General features: G+C 49.5%; 2 protein-coding genes across 4 annotated transcripts in view; both read left to right on the plus strand.

Moving 5' to 3' along the window:
- F10 (coagulation factor X) overlaps window positions 1–5,027 on the plus strand; it is a 19,646-nt gene extending 14,619 nt beyond the window's left edge. For both annotated transcript variants that reach the window (XM_021219417.1, XM_029532319.1), the window contains 2 exons: window positions 2,231–2,348; window positions 4,422–5,027. In XM_021219417.1, the coding sequence (XP_021075076.1) occupies window positions 2,231–2,348; window positions 4,422–5,011 (708 nt within the window). In that variant the 3' untranslated portion in view covers window positions 5,012–5,027. The remainder of the gene's footprint in view (window positions 1–2,230; window positions 2,349–4,421) is intronic.
- Window positions 5,028–9,567: 4,540 nt separating this feature from the next.
- Window positions 9,568–21,593, plus strand: Proz (protein Z, vitamin K dependent plasma glycoprotein). Of its 2 annotated transcripts, none has more exons than XM_021219735.2 (8): window positions 9,568–9,753; window positions 11,870–12,033; window positions 13,311–13,335; window positions 13,945–14,058; window positions 15,518–15,649; window positions 16,001–16,083; window positions 19,054–19,171; window positions 19,999–21,593. In XM_021219735.2, the coding sequence occupies exons 1-8, from the start codon at window positions 9,684–9,686 to the stop codon at window positions 20,490–20,492; spliced, it is 1,200 nt and encodes a 399-aa protein (XP_021075394.1). In that variant the 5' UTR covers window positions 9,568–9,683; the 3' UTR covers window positions 20,493–21,593. The 2 variants fall into 2 exon arrangements, with proteins under 2 accessions (XP_021075394.1, XP_029387523.1); XM_029531663.1 differs by having other exon boundaries at window positions 9,616–9,753; window positions 11,870–12,000.
- The last annotated feature ends 666 nt before the right edge of the window (window positions 21,594–22,259 follow it).

Genomic DNA, 22,259 nt, shown 5'->3' on the forward strand with positions numbered 1-22,259 from the left:
CAACCAAACAAACAAACCAAAAAGCAAAAAACTACTTTGGTTATTGATGTGATCTAGGGTTGTCAGACTTAGGCAAAAAAAAAAAAAAAAAAAAAAGCCCCTTGGTGAGACGGGAGCCCCCCCTAATGTAAACATGTCCCAAATGCTGTAGGAAAGTGCTCAACAGCTACTGCTGATCCCAGCTTGGTTTCTGGTCCAGTGCTCTGAATCTCTTCTGTCAGCTCAGCTAGCCCTTGAGATCTGCAACATCCAAAACCTAAATGCCTCTCCTAGAAGCAAAAAAAACCTAGAACAGCCAGTTCTCAACCTGTGGCTCACAAGCCCTTTGGGAGTCGCATGTCAGATATTTACCTCAAAATTCATAACAGTAGCAAAATCACAGATGTGAAGTCATAACAAAATAACCTTATGGATGGGGGTCACCATAACATGAGGAACTTTGTTAAAGGAAAGGTTGACAACTACTGGTCTAGAGCCACCAGCAATGCCCAGACATCATGTAAACACCCTCCACCTGCAGGGTGCAGGGCGGGTGTTGTTGACCAGAGGCAGGAGTTCCAGCCTGCGTGCAACCCTCTTCAGACACACGTACTGAGAACTCACTGAGCTGGACTTAAAGTGGCTGCTATATGTAGGCTATGAGATCTCATCTTCAGGGAGGCTGGGGAATACTCGCCAAGGCCCCTGATGGAGTCTGGATAAGAGAACCTGCTCCTGAACCAAGATTGGCTCCTCCTTAGGAGAAAGCATGTGCTGTTGGGTCTTAGCTGGCTTCCTCTCCCTTGTCACTAAAGCAAGGTTTGAATTTGTATAGTTATCAAAGGTAAATAGGGGTTAGAAAGACGGCTCAGTCCTTTCCCAGAGGACCAGAGTTCAATTCCTGGCACCTATAGTAGCAGTTCACAATCTCCTGTGACTCCAACTCCAGGGGAGCTGGCATCTTTGGCCTTCACAGCTATCTCCACTTACCTGTGCATATTCATGCACATAATTTTAAAACATCTTTAATATAAGAAGAGGAAAAATAAAATCAATAAAAGACAAACTCACTGACATTTTAGCAATGAGTAACGTCAAGAAGTCCTCTGGATTTAATACTGTAGAGTGCTTTTTTTTTTTTTTTTTTTTTTTTGAGATAGGGAGAGTCTCAGTATGTGGGTCTGGCTGGTCTTGAACTCACAAGAGATCGACCTGCCTCTGTCTCCCTAGTCCTGGGATTAAAGGTGAATGCCATGTGCATCCTGCCCGCTGACTCTGAGTGTGGCCCCTAACTCCCACCAGAGGGTAGGGAATTCACTAAAGAGTGGCAGCCCAGCCAACACTTGGTGTCCAGCACTGCAGACTGGCGCTCTAGGATGGACATGGTTCCTCTCCTGGACATCAGCTCTTGCTTCTCCTGCATAGCTTCTCAGTAGCTGCCACGTGTACTCTGAGTAGATCATCCCAGACAGTGGTATTTCATGAGCAGGAGGGCAGGTCTGCAGGCTACGTGATCTGGGCATGGGAAGTAAAGTATTTCTGCAATGCAGGGCTGGCTGGTCTAGGTCATGAGTCACGGCCATGTAAACCTGAAGGCTCTTACTACAGAGGAATGTCTTCTGTGCATAACAGGAGAAAGTACTAGGACTGATTGGGAAGAGAAAAAAAAAAAAAAAGAGGAGGCCCGTTACAGGGACCTTGTCACCTGGGTGGGAGGGAGACGGGCAAAGATGTCCTCCAGGGTGGTTCTTGTCTAGGTCAGACCCTCAGCAAATATCTGTGGACTATCTATCGGGCAATCTTTAAAGCAGACCAAACCCTGAGAAAACAAGGCTGGATATTCCCAGGGATTAGGCACGAGGTGGCCATTGGAGAATATGCTGAGTGTCATGCAGGGTGGGTCTGGGCCACTTGAGTGAATGCCACAGGATATGCAGGGTCAGAAGGAGTTGTAGGACTGGTTAGTGGGGATAGAGCAGAGCCTTGCTGTGGGGTGCTGGACTACATGGGGGTCTCTGCCAGTGTCTGGAACTGAGAGAAAGATACCATATGCTCTCTGGGCAGCCGACAGGCAGGAGAGCTGGGTCTCTGGGTAGCCTAGTGGATGGAGAAAGCAGGGGTCAGCGAAACAGGCGTAAGACTCCTAGAAAAGGCTATTTGAGAGTCCCCGGAGAGCCCAAATAGCCTACTCAGCGTGGCATGGCCTTGAGCAGGCCATAGGCGGTTTGCAGACATTCTGTTCTGGTCGCAGGCTCTGCTCATTAACGAAGACAATGAAGGGTTCTGTGGGGGCACCATCTTGAATGAGTTCTACATTCTCACCGCTGCCCACTGTCTCCATCAGGCCAGACGATTCAAGGTGAGGGTAGGTAAGTGACATTCCAGCCCTGGGGAACCCCACCATCTCAAGTCCTAGAAGCACTGTCGTTGCTCTCCCGGGATCTCTAGACACATGGGATCTGTTAACAACCGTCGCCCAAATGCCGAAGTCCTGCTTGAAGACCGAGAGTTCATCTCGTGGGAAGAGGGTCCAGAACCTCTAAGGGGAGGGGCAGAGAAGAGAACTCAGAGGGCGGGCATCTAAGGGCTTCCCCAGTCCAGGCCACTCCCCCAAGAGACTTCTCTCTTCAGAGTTTCTAGTGTGTCTTTCATTACACTCCACTTAGTGTCCATTCCTCAGAAGCCTTTCCAACCTTCCTCTCTCTACAACACTCTTGGGCCTCTTCCATTCACTGTGAGTCATTTAGTGCATTTCCATGTTTCCACAAGACCCAGAAGCTCTCCAGTAACAATCCAGCCACAAACTACCTCAGGTGCAGTTTGAAACGTCTGACATTTCTCTGCTACAAATGTAACAAGTACAGATTGTTGAGCTGTCTCAGCGTCTCTCCTTTCCCGCTGGGTACCCAAGGCCTTGACTTTCCGTTCCTAGAGGGATAAATAAACTTCCTTCTTGACTGAGGTATTACCACATCGCCTTCCACAGTCTGCAGGACTCTTCTTTCACCTTAACTCAAATTGGGTGGGTCCAAGTGCACCGTCACCCGTGAGCGTGGATGCACTACCCAGGTCTTGAATAGGAGACCCTCGGTCCTGAGCAAATCCACAGATCCAGGTTCCAGGAAATACTCAGGGACCATCTACATGGGGAATTGGGAAGAACTAGAATCCTAAGTCTGAACACCGAAATCTGATCGGGAGCTGTCTTGGTGTCGATAGTTCTCACTTCTCTTGCACGGGACCTCAGTTCAGTTCCTAGAACCCATATGGTGGCTCCCAACTGTCTGTGACTCAAGTTCAATGGGATCTGATGCCCTTTTCTGGCCTCCACAGGCACTAGGCATGCTCACAGTGCACGTACATACATATGCAGGCAAACACTCAGACACATAGCATGAAATAAACCTTTATTTTAAAAAGATTTTTTAAAAAATATGAGACGGTGAACTGGAAGAAGGACAGAGCACCTTTTAAGTGCCGTTATTTTTAATTTTTTGAGATGGGCTGCTCTACAGAGAACTGGCTGTTCTTGCATGTACAAAGGATCTGCCTCCTCCTTCTGACCTGTGGGAACAAAAGCACACAGTCCTTGGCCTGGGTCTGGTTTCCTATGAAGGGAAAAAAAAACTTATTTGTGGAGAATGGTTTATTCAGCTTACACTTCAGCATCACAGGTCACCATCAAAGGAAGTCAGGACAGGAACTTGATCAGGTCAGGAACCTGGAGGCAGGAGCTGATGCAGAGGCCATGGAGGGGTGCTGCCTACTGGCTTGCATAGCATGGCTCGCTCAGCCTGCTTTCTCTCTCTCTCTCTCTCTCTCTCTCTCTCTCTCTCTCTCTCTCTCTCTCTCTCTCTCTCTCTTTTTTTGGTTTTTNTAGCCCTGGCTGTCCTGGAACTCACTTTGTAGACCAGGCTGGCCTTGAACTCAGAAATCCACCTGCCTCTGCCTCCCGAGTGCTGGGATTAAAGCCCGGCTTCAGGCTGCTTTCTTATAGAACCCAGGATCACCAGCTCAAGGATGGCACCACCCATAAAGGGCTGGACTATGCCCCATCATTCACTCATTAAGAAAGTGCCTACAGGCTTGCCTGCAACCCGATCTTATAAGGGAAATTTTCTCAATTGAGGTTCTCGCCTCTCAGATGAATAGCTTGTGTCAAGTTGGCATAAGACCTGGCAGCACATTGCTTGCCTCCCTCCCTACTCCCTACCCCCTACCCCCTCCTTCCTTTCTTGTTGAGACAGGATCTAGTTTATGTAGTGTGGGTGTCCTGGGACTTACCATATAGATAGATGATGCTGGCCTCAAACTCATAGATCCACCTGCCTCTACTCCTTCTGTGATGAAACTAAAGGCGAGCTTCTTTAAACACAGCAGATCACAAGCACGTGGCTCTCCGGGAACTCAGTCCTATCTTCTCTCCCTTTCTCTGGCCCCAGGGGATCGGAACACAGAGAAGGAAGAAGGCAACGAGATGGTACACGAGGTGGACGTGGTCATTAAGCACAACAAGTTTCAGAGGGACACCTACGACTTTGATATCGCCGTGCTGAAGCTGAAGACCCCTATCACGTTCCGCATGAACGTGGCCCCTGCCTGCCTGCCTCAGAAAGACTGGGCCGAGTCTACACTGATGACACAGAAGACGGGCATCGTGAGCGGGTTTGGACGCACGCACGAGAAGGGCCGCCAGTCGAACATCCTGAAGATGCTGGAGGTGCCCTACGTGGATCGCAACACCTGCAAGCTCTCCACCAGCTTTAGCATCACACAGAATATGTTCTGTGCGGGCTATGAGGCCAAGTTAGAGGACGCCTGCCAGGGGGACAGTGGTGGCCCCCATGTCACACAGTTCAAAAACACCTACTATGTGACCGGCATTGTCAGCTGGGGAGAGGGGTGTGCGAGGAAAGGGAAATATGGCATCTACACAAAGGTCACGACCTTCCTCAAGTGGATTGACAGGTCCATGAAAGCCAGGGTGGGACCCACAGCCGAGACCCCAAGGTCAGCAGGTCCGCCCAATTAAAGCAGTCCTTCCCCAGAACTGCTGGGTCATATCTGGTGTTGTTTAATGTTGCCACCTGAGCAGAAATGTCCTTGGGGCAGCTGCCCACCTGTGGGGGTGGGGTCTTTTCCCTCCGTCTTATTTCCCTTGACTTCACATGGTATAAGAAACAGGCTACAGCCCAGCAGTGGTGGCGCACACCTTTTAATCCCAGCACTTGGGAGGCAAAGGCAGGTGGATTTCTGAGTTCGAGGCCAGCCTGGTCTACAGAGTGAGTTTCAGGACAGCCAGGGCTATACAGAGAAACCCTGTCTTGAAAAAAAAACGAAAAGAAAGAAAAGGAAAGAAAAGAAAAGAAAAGAAAAGAAAAGAAAAGAAAAGAAAAGAAAAGAAAAGAAAAGAAAAGAAAAGAAAAGAAAAGAAATCGGCTGCAGGTGAACAAAAGTCTCTCTTCCTGAACCAGACTGGAAGACTCTCAGGGAGTTGCTGGCTCTAGGGGGGTAGGTGTCTGCTCACGCTTGGATGGAGCCCATAGTCACAGCATATGATTCTGATTTTGAGTGCACACACACACACACACACACACACGCAGGGATTTCAGCCTCTGTTTTAGGTTGAGAGCCCCAGACTCTGCTACTCCTTAGCCTGGCCAGAGAACCCTCACTCTCCTGTGGAAGCTGGGCAACATGGAATGGCTGGTTCCATGACATCCACTGAAAATAAAGGATGCAGGCAAGAGAGGTTAAGGTCGTTGTCTAAATAAAGGAACCCTATCCCTGGAGCCAAGCCAGGAACAATCCTGTGCTGGGCTGCCTGTAAGTGTGTTCCTGTCTTCCCACACGTGCTGGCTGCTGAGTGTGCATAGATATTGTGCTGTGCTGCGTGTTGAGTGAATGTTGAGTGTGCATGCTATCTCTCTGGGCGGGGTTGTGTGGTAAGAGTGCACAAGAATCTTCCAGGATGAGCTGCCTGGTGAGTGTGCATGAAATCCCCCGAGCTGACCAGGGGGTTAAATGTGTGCAGGCCCTTCTTCCTGAACACGGTATCAGCTCACCAGTTGCTAATAGAGACCCTACACACACACCCCAACACGTGAGTCTTAGCTCTGGCTTTGATTAGGAGCTCAGCAGTCTTTGTAAAACCTAAGGCCTTATCCCAGACATTCAATTCTAAGTCCCGAGAGTGAGACTAACCCAGAAGGTTCTGGAACTCTTCCAGACACTATCATGCCATCCCAGCAGGGGTTCGTTGAGTGGCATGACATGGCTGGACAGGGTTCAGGGCTTGTCTCTCCGCTCTGGTCTTCCATTGCTTCCAAGCCCCAAATTAAATATTTGTGGAAACCAAGCCTACTTTCAGTAAATAGAGTGACTTTTTTCCAAAAGTACCTATAGCTTGAACTTTACATAACTTTCCTAAGCAAAGTGTAAAGGTTCCAGTACAAAACTCCCCCCAAATCAAGAGCTGGACAGAGTCCTTTGTAAACAGATTTTTGCAACGTTTGGAAAAGTCAAACAATAACAACACTTGATTTCCTAGAACCATGTGGCTGAGAGTGAGGCCAGGGTCTGAGAGCAGAGCTGACCTCAGCAGCTGCAGCGGGGGCAGTGATGTGGACCCTGGAGAACACCTGCTCTGCAGCGTGGTCCACTGGCCCTGCCTGCAGGTCGGCAGTGGGGGGACCACAGTTTCACCTGTCTCTGGGGATGGACTTTGGCCTTGAACTCCCTGGACTCCAACCACCCCAGGACAAGGTCAGCACCCACACAGGTCCCTGAATCAACACCAAGGCAAGCCCGTACTCTGTGTGGGAGTGGGGTCAGCCCACGGGGGAACCTGAGGAGACACTAAAATGTGAGTTTCCAGGCTGCGGGGATGGCTCAGTGGTGAAGAGCACTGACTGTTCTACCGGAGGACCTGGGTTCCCAGCACCCACATGGCAGCTCCAGGGACTCCAACTCCTTTACTCAGACGCACATGCAAGAAAATCACTGATCCACAAAAAATTAAAAAATAAATACATTATTTTAAAAGACGATATTTAAAAAGTCGATTTACTCAAGAACAGTTTCATGTTATACATATTTTACCACAATAAACATTAAGATAAAAAAATCACCAATAATTTCAAACCAAGCAGAAAATCCATCACCCAGACACTGAGTGTCAGGGCTGGGAGGGTTAATCCTGGGTTTGGTGAGCTATCTCCCCTTGTGGCTCCGGCAGTCGGGACCAGGAGCTCTGTGGTACTGGCAGTGTGGGCACAGACTCTGGGGTACTGGTGCTGGTGGCCAGGCTCTGGGGTGCTGGTGACCAGGCTCCGTGGGGTGCTGGTGGCCAGGCTCCCTGGGGTGCTGGTGGCCAGGCTCCCCGGGTGTGTTAGCAATGAGAGTGCAGATTGCCTTGGCAGATGGTGGTGGTTTCTAAACTGATACAGAAAAGAGCAGAGTCCTCACTTGGCTCTGCTCCTAAGAACACTTTGGATTCCAGAAATAAGACCTAGTGTAGTGCCAGGGAGGGGTTGAACCCCCCAAAACCATCTGATGCAACTCACAGCAGGGTCTTTATTCTATCTTGGGTTGGCCCAGGGCACTGACGTAATGCAGGATGGTTTTGGTGGTGGGGGAACCCCGAATATCTATCGGGGCAAGGCTTTAGGGTAAGGAGCAAGCGGGGGTGGGGTGGGGAGTGCAAGCATCTAATTGGGAAGTTACTCTGGACTTTAACATAATTGGCTGGTGCTGGGAGTCATACCATGAACTTAACTTCTGATCCCCTCTGCATTGGTGGTCGTTAGGCAGGGGGAGGCTTGTAACCTGGGGGTGCAGGTCTGTTGGGGGAATAACCTGGAGACACTGGTCTTGTTGAGGGTGTAACCTGGAGATGCTGATCTTTTGGGGGATCAGCCTAGATGGGAAGGCACACATAGAGACGCCATAAAAACATAAAAATCAGAAGCTATAACGTGCAAGCAGAAGACCTGTGAGGTAAGAAAGACGCCCAGATGAAGTATTGAGAGACAAACAAACAAACAAACATTTTGGAATGGGAAACAAATGGGAAAATACCACTGAGCTTGGTTTGTGTTGGCCATCTGCTGGGTGTGGGACCTGCCTGTAAGTGTGGTTTGTCTTCCTAGTGGGACTCCATTGGGGAAAACTAACTTTTCCTTTGAGAGTGCTTGCCAACTGGAGAGAACTTCTGGGTTCCTGGTGGGGCTCATGTCTCCCTCCCCTCCCAGCCTGGGAGCCATCTGGCTTAGACATGTGCACACTGCCCTGTGTCTGTGTCCATACGTGTGTCCATCTGACTTAGAAGTGTGCACACTGCCTCGCGTCTGTGTCCACACGTGTGTCCATCCCACTGTATCGAGAAGACCCACTTTCTTTGTTGTCTCGTGTCTCCCTCGGGCTCTTACAAATTTCCCGGCTCCTCTTCCTCAGAGGTCCCCGAGTGCTCACGGGAAGGATTTGGACCCCTCTTCTCAAGTGGCTGTTCTTGGTTTTAAGATTAGGTTGTTTTTTTTTTTTTTATTAAAGATTTATTTATTTATTTTATGTATATGAGTACACTGTAGCTATAAAGTTGATTGTAAGCCTTCATGTGGTTGTTTGGGAATTAAATTTAGGACTTCTGCTCGCTCCAGTCAACCCCACTCGCTCAGTCCCTACTCGCTCTGGCCCAAAGATTTATCATTATAAATAAGTACACTGTGGCTGTCTTCAGACACACCAGAAGAGGGCATCAGATCTCATTACAGAGTTGTAAGCCACCATGTGGTTGCTGGGATTTGAACTCAGGACCTTCAGAAGAACAGTCAGTGCTCTTACCTGCTGAGCCATCTCATCAGCCCTTAAGATTAGTTTTTAACAGTGTGTAAATGTCCACATGGGGATGGATCTCCACAGACAGATCTCTCCAGCCCTTCTCTAAGAGGCAGCACAGAGAGAACTCCAGACTGCCTGAATGCCACCTGCTTGATCCTAGAAAATTAATTTCCAGCTTGGGTCACTCACTAAAGATACAGTTGAATTTGTTTCTCATCCAACTTTTTAAAAACAACTCCACAGTGTATGCATTGAAGATAGGCTGTTGCTCTCTCTGTCTTCTTCACTCTCTTCTTTAATAAATAATTGTGCTTATAGGTGTCATTAGATTTTTGCCCCTGTGATTGTCCTTCAGTCAACCAAAGGTACAGGCACCAGCCACACTGATAGAAGGACACATTTGCTCATGCCAGCTGGCTTCCTCCCTGCGTGCCTCAGATCGCGCTGTGGGCTCTCACCGAGGTCTCTCACCTGCCCATCTCCCATCTCCGGCATGGAACTTTGCACTGTAAAATTCCCTTCCCTGTTAATTCTATGCGCCCCCCCCCCTCTGTAGGACTCCACGTTCCCTGCGATGGCATCCTTCCCACTCACTGCTGGGCTGGGACCCAGGAAGGCGCCTTGGGGGGGGGGGGAAGGAGCCCACCTGTGCAGAGGCCCCTCCACGGCTACCTCTCCCTAACGGTAAATGCAGGAAGGGAGCGGGATGAGAGTGAGCCGCCTCCTCGAGCCTCTGGGTCCGCGGGTCAGCTAGGCCAGCCTCTGTGTGTTCTAAGGCACACACTGACCGCGGTGCCTCCCAGGGCCCTGGACTTTGGCTGTTTGCAGACTTTGCTCGGCCTGGGCCAGCAGGGCTCTGGGTCAGCATGGCCGGCGGCATCGTGCTGCTCCGGGGCTTCATCCTTACCCTCATCCTGCACCAGGTGGAGCTTTCCGGTAGGCTGTTTTGTTCTTTTGAAAATGTTCTCTCGCTTCTCCCCATTAATTTATTTCTTCACTTTACAATCCGATTGCACCTCCCTTCCTCACAGTTCCCCACCTCATACAGCCCCTCCCCCACCCCCTCCCCTTCTCCTCTGCAAAGGGGGAGGCCACCCTGGCACATCGAGTAACTGAAGGGCAAAACATTTTCTTAAGGCAGAGTCTTATTCTATAGCCCAAGCAGGTCTGGGACTTACTATGTAACTCAGGCTATCTTCAGCTCTTGGCAATCCTCCTGCCTCAGTTTCCCACATGCCAGAACCCCAGGAATGAATCGCCAGACCTAACCATTTCATCCTTGGGACATTCAGTGGTTTTATAGATGATCCGGTCTCTAGGGACCTGAAAGGACGAGCCCTGGTCTCACTCTCCCTCCTGAAAGTCAGTGTGGTAACATCTGAGAAGAGCAGGGATCTATCAGGCCAAGTACAGCCTGAGTTGTGCAGGACGAGACCAGACTGGCCACCCCTTAGCCAAAGCTAGGCTGTAGTCTGTCTATGTGCCAGAGGACCTCAGGACAGTTAGCCTAAGCCTGGATCCACCCTGCTCTCTCCACCCTGGATCATCTAAGCCTTCTGTGACACTCGCGGCCTCCCTGAGTCTCCTCAGGGCTGTCTGTGTGTGGTTCCAGGCCGCTGACCTCCGCTCTCTCTGACTTCCACACTCCCTCTGTTCATGTCTGACACTCCTGTTGAAGCGTTTGCTCAATGCTAACTCCCTGTGAGGATGGAGCCCACACGGGCAAGTTCTGTCTGCTGGCTCTCCGCACTCACTGGGGCCTGAGCACAGAGGTGCTCAGAAAAGCACAGTTGTCGGGTTGAACCTGCCGAGCCTTGTGATCCGCATGTACAGGACTTTAGCCAAATGGGGCTACTTGGTACCTTGCATAGTGGTGTGTGTGTGTGATAACCAGAGAGCTTGCTGTTGACAGTGACTGTGAGCTGGATGCTCCTGGTGAGTAGGGCCGTATCTCTAAGTCCTGTGATGGCATCACTGTCCCTGTTGTGGACAAAGCCTTGTTGCCACATCAACACCAAGCTGTGTGTGTCTTTCTGGCAGGCTGACCTCTCCATAGATCATTGCCCAAAGAGTCCAAGGTGGCGGCATGAGAAGGAGGAGCTCAGAGCCCAATTCTGCCCTATGAATGTGCAGGAAGGAAAACCATGTGGGTCTGAGCTGTGCCTGAGGAAGCGACTTAGCCTACCCTAGTGCACCCTGTGCCCAGAGCTGTCTGTCTACTTGCCTGCCCAGGACTCCTTCCTACTGTTGAGAAGCCACATGATCCCTGTGTCTTAGTTAGGGTTTTACTGCTGTGAACAGACACCATGACCAAGACAACTCTTGTAAGAACAACATTTAATTGGGGCTGGCTTACAGATTTAGAGATTCAGTCCATTATAATCAAGGTGGAAACATGGCAGCATCCAGGTAGGCATGGTGTAGAAGGAGCTGAGAGTTCATCTGAAGACTGCTAGCAGAATATTGATTTCCAGGCAGCTAGAAAGAGGGTCTTAAAGCCCACACCCACAGTGACACACCTACTCCAACAGGGTCACACCTTCTAGTAGTGCCACTCCCTTGGCCAAGCATATGCAAGCCATGACATCCTGTATTCCTGTATTTCTTGTTCACACAAGGATGCTCTCTACTCTCCATGAAACACTTGGTGACCTACTGTGTATCTGTCCACAGGTGTTGCAATTTTTTCGACACCAAAATTGAAAAATACCAGGGCAGATAACATTGAGGCAGACGATGGTGTGCCTGCCCATGTCCTCATGCTTCTGTGTGGACACTCACCTACCACAGCTGAGGGGGCATAGGCATTCACCTACTGTAGCTGATATAGCGTGGCTTCTCTGAGCCTGGTTCCTCGATCCATAAAGTGCCAATGTGTCTGCCTAAAACTCACAAGGGCCATCCACTCACTCAACCAAGAGAAAGTATATGCCCAGCCAAGGGAGTGAGGATGCACAGAGCAGGCCCTGCTGACCAGTGGTGAACAGTGTTCGCTGGCTGAGGTCCTGGGTGAGAGAGGCCCCCCTGCTCACACTGTTCCACCTCTTTGCAGTGTTTCTTCCAGCCCCGAAGGCAAACAACGTTCTGCGGAGGTGGAGGCGGGCCAGTTCGTACTTCCTAGAAGAACTCTTCCAGGGAAACTTGGAGAAGGAGTGTTACGAGGAAATCTGCAGCTATGAGGAGGCAAGAGAAGTGTTTGAAAATGACGTCAGTACGGTACGAAAGCCCTCGGTGCCTGTGTGCTGCCTAACTGTTCAGGCACAGTGGTCTCAGGGCTCACTAGTCCGTTTCCTTATGCTGGGGTTGGCACAAGCCTGACCTCACACATGAGAAAGGAGACCTAGAAATGCAGCAAGAGCCTCAGCAGCAGGTGAGGACCCCACTGCCTTCTGGTCCCACACCCACACTCCTCACTGGGGAGACCTGCCCATTATGCCACAGCCAAAGCACCACTCTCCACTGCTTGCACATGCCAGGGGAAGTTTACAAAGATGAAACTTTCCCCTTACAGACACACAGCAAGAACACTCCCCATCACCCATACTCCTGGGTTAAGTAACATCTTTTCTCACACATGCATATACACTAAAAGATCAGGTAAGAGTTCTTAATTATTCATAAGTTCTGCCACAGGCAGAAAGAGGGAGCCAAAATGTAAGGAACACTGACGATTTTCATGTAAATTCCTGAGAATATGGTTGAAAAATATTTAATAACAATTTCCCAGGCTGGGGTACGGTAGGCTGGCAGAGTGCTTGTCCCGCATTCAGTTGTCCTGGTTCAGTTCCCAGCAGGACAATAGTTTCACATATAAAGGTAGCCATGATGTAGCAATATTTAAAAACTGGTTGTGAATAAAACATTGACCGCTTGTCTATAGAGTGTTTAAATATTTTTAATTATAGCTTCCTAAAGACTCATAGGCTATAGAGGGCACTTCTGAAACAGCCCATCTGTCATTTAGAGAAAGCAGTGAAAGGTTTTTAAGTAGCCCACCCTAACTTTACATTTGTGAGGGGAACAGCAAGTGTGACATCATCCACACATCATTTGCAAGTGTGGTTTGGGGACACACCACAAATCTGAGCAGCTCATTTGGATGCGACCTCTACTCCAGCTGGATGCGACCTCTACTCCAGCCTCCCCCTGAGCCTTTACAATTATAACCGCTTTTTTTTTTTTTTTAAGAAAGAGGTCCAGATTTCAGACTTGCCATGCATTTCTGTAGAGTGAGGTAGAAAGCAGCCGAGGAGGAGGCACGGTGTAGCTTCGTGTGCTCACACACACCACCCCCTCCCCGTGAGGCATGGGAAGTAACCTGGCATAGAATGTCCAATCCTGTCCCGTGTAATTAGAAGCCACACACAAAAAAAAACTCCACATGGTCCAGATGAGTGAGTAAAATCCACACGTCCTCACCCCGAGTCCATCCATGGTAGACCGAATACACCAGGACCTGGGGTAACATTCTTACCTTTTGCCTCCCTCCACAGGATGAGTTCTGGAGACAATACTGGGGTGAGTGCCTTCCCAGCTCTCTGGCCTTGTGTTTCTTCCTCTTCTGCTCTGAGATGGGTCTCCACTGGGGCCATGGATTCATATTCTAAGCCTCTGGCTCCTGGGAGGGACAGGGTATCTGCCAGGGGAGGGCCATGGTCCCAGCGCTCTCCTTAGCAGGACCACAGAGAGGCCTCTGGTTTCAGTGTGTTGCTATCTGGGGGTTCCCAGGCAGTTAGGGCTCAGGCAACAGACAGGAGCCCCTCCGCACCGCATAGCTCGTCCTACTTCTGGGAAGGAGCAAGCTGTAGGCCAGAAGTTGTGGATCAGACTACAGAGAAGTGTGGCTGTAACTCAGATGTTTGTCTTGGGGTCTGCTCTGCAGGCTGTCCTCGGGAGGAGCACGGGGTGGGTGTCAAGCAGAATGGAGAACATGGGGTGGGTGAACTTAAGGACACTTTGATATGAGTAGAGTGTGACAGTAATGTCATGAGATGCAAAGGGGTCACTCTGCACCCAGTGGGACTGCAAGCTCCTGGATCGTGGTCTCCTCTGCCCTGGTGGAGCAAGCTCAGGGTGGTCCTGGCTCAAGGATTCCACCATGCAGGCTCAGAGGCCCTTCTTCCATAGGTGGCTCTCCGTGCATCTCCCAGCCCTGCCTCAACAACGGGACATGCGAGGACCACATCCGCAGTTACAGCTGCACCTGCTCTCCGGGCTATGAGGGCAAGACCTGTGCCATGGGTGAGGCTCCGCCCATTCCCAGTCCTTGTCGGAAGTCACACACAGCAGCTCACTCAGGCACAAGAGGGTGCCCAGGAACCATGATACGTTCATCTCAGGGGCCTCCCTGGTTCCCCTGTTCTGTCCCTCCCTGGAAATCAGGCCACAGGTGCTGTCTGCATCCTGTGACCCATCGTCTAGCCCCAGTTTCTGTTGACATTTTCACAGCATAGGGGTCTCTCCTCTCCTTCTCTTTTCCCACCATTCCCAGTAATCCATAATTGGTATCCAGGTTGGAAGGTCAGGATGCAAATGTTTCTGACTGTCACACCAGTTGGGGACACTCCAGATAGAGAGAAACCAAAGCAACGCTTCATGAGTAAATGGTCTTTTTTTTAAGTTGTAGGAATTGATTCTAGGGTTCCATATTTGCAGGCAAACACTCCTCCACTGAGCAACATCTCCAGGCCTTTTAACTTTCTATTTTGATCAGGGACTGAGAAAATTCCCCGGACTGGCCTTGAACTTGCTACACCTGGGGCTAGTAAGATGGTTCACAGGTTCAGAGGGCTGCTTGCTCTTCCAGGTTCGATTCCCAGCATCTACATGGCCTCTCTCAACCTTCTATAACTCCAGTCCCAGAGGGACTCTAGTACCTCCTTCTGACCTCTGTGGGCACTGCATGCACACACACACACACACACACACACACACACACATATTGGCAAAACATTCCTATACATAAAAAATAAAGGAACTTGCTATGTAGTCCAGGCAGGCTTTGAACTAATGATTCTCCTCCCCCAGACTTCAAAGGAGCTATGATGGACAGACCTGTAGCACCAGGCCTGACTAAGAACAGTCCCTAAATACCCATGCAAATGACCTCATGGGGCCAAGGGAATGGATTCCTGATAACTGTCGACTACAGGAGTAAATGCATGTAACTCTTCCTGTGTCTCTGGTAGCTCAGAGCCAGCTCTGTGGAGAAAAGGTTCTTCACCCTTCACTCTCAACTCCAGATCTCCGGTCCATCACCTCCCTGGTGATGCTTTGGGTGTGTCCCACCTAGACTTTGGAACCTTAGCCCCACCTCAGCTGCTCAGCTGTCCATCTGTCCTGGGCTCTGACCCACTCTTGGTCCCATCTCTGTTCTTTTAAGGAACAATCCAAAGACAGCAGCGGTTTCGTTGGGAAACAACTGGGAATGTAGACAATAGCACAGTGGAAGACATACACGTGTGACTCCTCTTGAGGCTAAACATAGGTGCCACCTCACTGTGTCTCCATGAGTCTCCTGGGACACTGGAGTGTGGGAAACTTTCTATGAAGACTGTAGCTGTGTTACCATGCTTATATTTCCCTTGTACATGTAACATACAAGCAGCACCAGGGCTGGCGAGCAGACCCATGCACAGGTAGACAACGATTGACTGTTCCACACCAACAAGGCGGGTTCTAGCTTCTCCTTCCCTTTCAGCTATAAATGAATGTCACCTAGAGAGGACAGATGGATGCCAGCATTTCTGCCACCCAGGGCAGTCATCCTACGTGTGCAGTTGTGCAAAGGGCTACAAGCTGGGCAAAGACCAGAAATCATGTGGTCTAAGTGGTGAGTTCTCACAGAGGTAGGCAGGGACCCTCCACTTCACCTTCCTTCTGCCGTCAGGCCTGGGGGCTGGAGTGCTGTGGTTAGGTAGATGCAGTTGCTGACTCCTGGGTTCTGCCCTTTACGTGAGAGCACCTGGAAGTGCTCTGTGTCAGAAGGTCCATGACTCTCTTATCCACGACTGCCCTCTAACTAATCCCGAGAGCAGGCAGTTCAGCTTCACCCTGCTCCCAGGGGCACCAATGACCCCCAATCTGCCAGCGTTCACATGAGACTTTAGGCTAGGGCCACCGTGGACCCCACGACTGCTCAGAAGATACTGATTTTCTCCCCATGTTGCTGCCACAAACAAAGACAACTGTGCATGCGGGGCCCTGACTTCCGAACACATCAGAATGACGAAAAGCAGCCAGAATCTGCCTAGCTTCCCGTGGCAGGTAACAGCACTGGGTAACAGTTTCTATTTTGTTACAAACTGCTCTGTGGTTTCCATTGCCCAAGAGAGGTAACTACTGAGAGGATAGGAAAAGCTCTTTCCTGAGCGCAGACTTGGCTCTCGGCATCCTTTGCTCCTTCGATGTGTGAGTTGGTTACATCCACCAGGATGTGCCATGCATGTCTGACCAGTGGCTTTCTGCTTGTGCTTTATGCCACAGGCGGCTTTCTGTGCACAGCCCCTGATGCACACCCTGCCTGGATTCCAGGCTACTATGCTTCCCTCCCATTTTTCTCTTTGTTCACCTTTTCCCTTGACTGACTTAGAATTTAAGCATTGGAGGCCTGCTCACCTGACAGTTGCTCTTGACGGGTACCATATGAAATTTGTCAACAATATGTAAGATTCTCCCTGTTCCCCAGTTCTGTGCCCTTCACTGTAAGTCCCAGCTACTTGACCAGTAGTTGAGTCCTTGCTTGCTCTGTGTCGTAACTCTGCAACATGCGCCTTGTTTGGTCCGTGTGGTTCTATGCTACCATCTTGGCTTTGATTTCCCTATTTTTCACTCTGTTCATGACTCTCTGTGGCAGACTTGGTCCTCTACTTCATTACATCCCATGGAATAGCCCCCTCAGAGTGGGTATAGCACTCATCATGTGGGCAGTGAAGAAGTTTCCAGTAGTCGCACTAATATAAGTAAGAACAGATGAAAATAGCTTCAATATTTTTAATTCAATCTAAATATATACTAAATATATGTAAATATAAAATAAATCAGATTTTTATTTTATTTATACATATACATACAAGCAACATCAAATAGATCCAGTACTTGTGTGTATGTGTCTGTTTGTGTGTATTGCAATAATAATTAAAGAGGAAGAAGAGAGGGAATTTGAGAGGGAGTTGGGGGAACACACACCGACTAAATCCATTTAGTGTTGCTCATATGTATGTATGTTCAGGACTGGCCACTTAGGATGGAATAACCTATCAGCTGGTCCCTAAATAAAATGAATTCTCCCTCTGTCAGTACTCATCGACTGGCTATTCTTCAAGTATGAGTGGGTGATTTGTGAAATTTCTTCCCCCACCTTAGCATGTCAGCTTGGGTGGTCATTATGCAGTATTGTTTAGGCAGCTACATTATTGCTATTTCATATGTTGTTTCCCTGTCATGTCTAAACCCATAACCTCACAACAGGTATCCTGGTCCTTGGATTTTATAATTCCTTCCACTACCTGTCCTGAAATCCCCCAAGTATGAAAGTATAGGGCTAGGGGTTGCACTGAAGATGTATCGAGTAGGTATGGGGACCCCACAGTCACCTACTCTCTGCATTTGACCAGTTATGGACTTTAGTAACAGTCTCCCTCTGCTGCAAAAGGTTCCAGAACTACGTTTATCAGACTGTGAATGACCCAGCCAGGCCTGAGGTGCAGACACAGTGTGGGTGTGCAGACAGTGTGGGTGGGTGTGGGCCCAGTGGGTAGGTCCATTTCTAGGCTCCTCACTGCTTAATCTGAATCACGTCGACTACCATGTTCAAGGTCAGTAATCTTTCCTTTTGCAGCATCTAGTCTGATGTTAATCCACAATCCGTACTCTATCCATCACCTACATTTTCTTTTTTAAAGATTATTTTATGAATGTGAGTACATTGTCACTCTCTTCAGACACACCAGAAGAGGACATTGGATCCCATTACAGATGGTTGTGAGCCACCAAGTAGGTGCTAGGAATTGAACTCAGGATCTCTGGAAGAGCAGACAGTGCTCTTAACCTCTGAACCAATTCTCCAGTCCCCGTCCATCACCTAAATTTCACTTGTGTTTTTTTTCTTCTCTACTTAGTTATTTGGGTTTCTGGGACAGTAATCACTGCTTAATTGGCCTTACATTGTGCCTACACCTAACAGTTCATTCTGAGTCAGCCCGGCTGACTTTTCTCCTCAGTATGGAATGTGGATCGTGGGGAAATCCTGCTGAATGACTACTAACGGGCTGTGGAGCTTGTGAACTCTAACTTACTGTTTTATCTACAGAAAGCTCTGTGCTCTGTAACCATGTTTCACGGATGCTCTGAAACATGGGAAGATGCCCCAAAACGGCTTAGTGCAATTGTATCTCACTTCTAGGCTTTGCCGTGGAAGGCCAGTGCCATGGTTGGGCCAGTGCTTCCCCTGCAGAGGCAAAACCCTGTTGTGTATACCAAATGCTTGGCCACACTTTTCTTTTCTTTTTTGTTTTTTGTTTTTGTTTTTTTTTTGTTGTTGTTGTTGTTGTTTTGTTTTTCGAGACAGGGTTTCTCTGTGTAGCCCTGGCTGTCCTGGAACTCACTCTGTAGACCAGGCTGGCCTCAAACTCAGAAATCCACCTGCCTCTGCCTCCCGAGTGCTGGGTTATTAAAGTCATGTGCCACCACGCCCCGCTATTGGCCACACTTTCAAGTGGCTGGTATAACACATTACTTTGAGCATTCGTGAGCCCAGGACTATCCCCACTGACCGTTACCCCTTTAGAGTAAGCTTCCCTGGCCTTAAGTAGTTTCTCTTCACAAATCCACACACGTGATTCCTGACAACAGGCAGAGCCTGTAGTTCCCCAGTGCCCTCTCCTGCAGCTCCTGCCACTGTGCCTCCTGGTGCTCTCTGCTTCTGTGCCACTCTGTGGGCTCTGCCTGAGTTATCCCTGCTGCCCTGTGCGCGCCATATAAACTCAGGAGTCACAAAAGCTCTGGCCCCCTGAAAGATCAAAGTCCCTAATCACCGGCCCTTCAATTCTGTTTTCCTTGTCCAGGGGGAGGGAAAATCTAACAGTCATTACTCTGCTTTGTCAGGAAGGGCCTCTCACCTTGGCAGCGACCGTGGGATGTGGACACTGACTGTCCCTGGTGTCCAGGACACCCACTCAGCTTTATCCTTTCCTGATGTCACACCGGCTCCTAGCCACCATTTTCTTTTTTTTAAAGGTCAGATTAACAAATAATGAAGGAGAAGACTTCTGCGCTGGCGTGTTACTACAGGAAGACTTCGTGTTGACAACAGCAAAGTGTTCACTATTGTACAGCAACTTTAGTGTAAAAGCAAGTAAGTATCTCTTCCATGAACTTTATATGCTCTTATAAATAAGCAATCCAACAGAGGAATAAAATGATTTTTTTTCCTACTGGAAATGTTGTTTCTAAGACACGAAACAGCATCATTAATACAGAGATGCTGTAAACCACAAGCACAGACAAACAAGACAAGTCTATTAGCATGTGGACACAACAGGACAGTGTTAAGTAGCATGTAGACCGGGGTGAGTCCCAGCAGCAGAGCCACCACCTGGACATGGAGGGCTGGGTGAGGGCCAGAGGAGCTGGGTTCAAATCCCCCCTCCCAGAGGAGTGGGGTTCAAACCCCTCCTCCCTATCATCTTGGGCTGCAACCCCATCTCTTATGTGTAGCTTCACTCTCCATCCCTAAGATGCGGACAATCATTTCTCCCTGTTGGAAAGTTCCTATCATCAGCTATGGATGTGCTTTACAGCAAATGTGAGCCTTGAAGTGAGCGTGTCTCACTGCTTATCCTTAAATACTAACATGAACAATCTGGTAGCTGAGACCCCACCCCCACCCCACCCCACCCCCGAACAAGCCAAATGTGCTGAGAAGCCCTGAGCAGCCTGTTCAGATGGGTCTGGAGCCGTTCCTTTTCAGCGTCACCCATCTTCTAACCACTTGCCGTGTTGTCCTGTCCAGAATAAACATTTGGATTTTTTAGAGGACAGTGTGAAGAGGCCCAGGAAACGAGTGGGCTTGGCCCACTCTGATCTACACCCAAGACCCAGAAGGTAGCCACCCAAGTCCTGGTGGCTATCTCACCCTTGCAAACAAAACCTTGTAAGCTGGCTGGTTGCTCATGATTTCAGATGCTGACCAGAGGATCGGGGTCAAGAGCACGCACGTGCACATGCGTTATGATGAGGAGTCGGGGGAGAACGATGTGTCACTGCTGGAGCTGGAGGAGCCCTTGCAGTGTCCCAGCTCTGGGCTCCCCGTCTGTGTCCCAGAGAGGGACTTTGCAGAGCATGTCCTCATCCCTGGGACAGAGGGTCTCCTCAGCGGCTGGATGTTTAATGGCACAGACCTGGCTACCACACCGACGATGCTGTCGGTCACACAAGCAGATGGGGAGGAATGTGGACAGATCCTGAATGTAACAGTCACAACGAGGACAAGCTGTGAGAAGGGCAGTGTGGTGATGGGGCCATGGGTGGAAGGAAGTGTGGTGACCCGAGAACATAAGGGCACCTGGTTCCTCACGGGGATCCTAGGTTCGCCACCACCACCAGGGCAATCATGCATGCTCCTCCTCACCGCAGTCCCCAGATACTCCATGTGGTTTAAACAGATCATGAAGTAGCTGAAATCCAACAACACGGCTGCCAGAGGGTCAAATCCCGTCACAGTTAGCACTGGAAGATGACCTCTTATTCCTTGGAACTTTACATTTTTCTTTACTCTTGAGAATTTCATACACACACACAAGGAAATGTGACCACACGCACACCCCATTTCCCTTCTCCAACTCCATTTATATTTCCTTCTCAGGAAATATAATCCACTCAGTTGAGTTAGCACTGCCTCTGTGTGTACGGTGTGGGGCCGTCCACTGGAGCACCCTCAGAACCACACAATTTTCCCTCCCTCAGCAGCTATTAACTGCCAACAGCTCCTCAGTGGGGAGTGTGGCAGGGAGCACCCCCCCCCCCATCTATGTCAGAATCTGGCTTGATCTTGCGCAGTCTTGACCAGGTCACCCCAGCTGCTGAGTCCGTTCCGACCAGAAGGTGCTCTTCTCGACATCTCAGCTGTATGTTCTTCCCCATTCTCTTTGACGATTTTCCCTAAGCCCTGGTGGAGGTGGAGGTATGGGTGCAAGAGAATGGGAGAGTTGGAGCCTGTTGATTAGGATGTCCCACGTAGGACTGAGCCCTCGGCCCCTCACTCTCAGCACTTTGACTAACTATGCATCTTTGCATTAACTGCGGCCCATTATGAAAAGAAGGTTCTTGGACCAAAGCTGCCAACAGTCCAGCTCTATGGTAGGAGCATACATATTTAGAAGGTAATTTTTAACCTGACAATTTAGCAAAGTAACACTAGCAGCTTCTACCCTAGGCCTGTGACCTCCCCAGTCACAAGCTTTTGGCTGAGATTATAGCTTCAGGAATGGAATCCCTGTGAATCAGGCCTCAAAATCAACCAGAAAGCAGCTCTGTGCCCCATAATAGTTCTGCCACAACTGCACCAATGTGCACATCTTGCCTGGCATGTCAGTGTTGTGGATGAGGGTCCAGCACTGGGTAAGACCACTGTTGCCTCTGCTGTTCCTGTAGTTAGCACAGGCCTTCTGGCCTTATGAAAGCTAGCCAGCAAGGAGTTTGTTTGATGGTTTTTATCCAAACAGAAGCCTTAGGGAAAAAAATAGGATTTGTGAAATAAAATCAGTGTCAGTCAGAAACTGGCCGTGTTACTGAGTGGAAGCTGAGTGGAGAGAGGTTGTGAACACATGTGGTTGTGTCACAGTTGGTCTGTTGCACACTGGAATGGGTGTTTCAGAGCTACCATGGAGACGCAAGGGTAGCCCCATTCTGATTCTGCCTGGGAGAGGAGAGCAGGCTTAATACTGGAAGAGGACCCTAGACCTCCTGACAAGGCAATAATAGCTAGACACGCTGGGTCACGCTACAATATTGTATGGGTCTGTGTGCCCACAAACTAGGAATCCACACACAGGACACCAGAGATAGCACACAGCACACAGTGTGGAGACAGCACACAGCACACAGTGTGGAGACAGCACACAGCATACACTGTGGAGTGGTTGCTTAATTTCCAAATTCAACTATTTGTCACTTCAATCAGGTTCTGACTTGCGATGTCATTGTTTAACGAATTACCTGGAGCAGCCTGAAAGTTGATTCTGTTGCTTCTAAACTCAGAACCATGGGATCCTGGATGCTCACAGCAATCCTAATATTTGAATTGTTTCAAGGATCCCACTTTATTGGGTCAGCTCTTCATGGCAGCTCTGCAGGACAAACACTGTAGACATGGACACAGAGGACACAGGAGGGCAGGCTCAGCCTTGCTGGAGCTCATCAGCTCTACCAGCCTGGGGCCACAC

This window comes from Mus pahari, chromosome 19, assembly GCF_900095145.1.
Source record: "Mus pahari chromosome 19, PAHARI_EIJ_v1.1, whole genome shotgun sequence".
NCBI classification, from domain to species: Eukaryota; Metazoa; Chordata; class Mammalia; order Rodentia; family Muridae; genus Mus; species Mus pahari.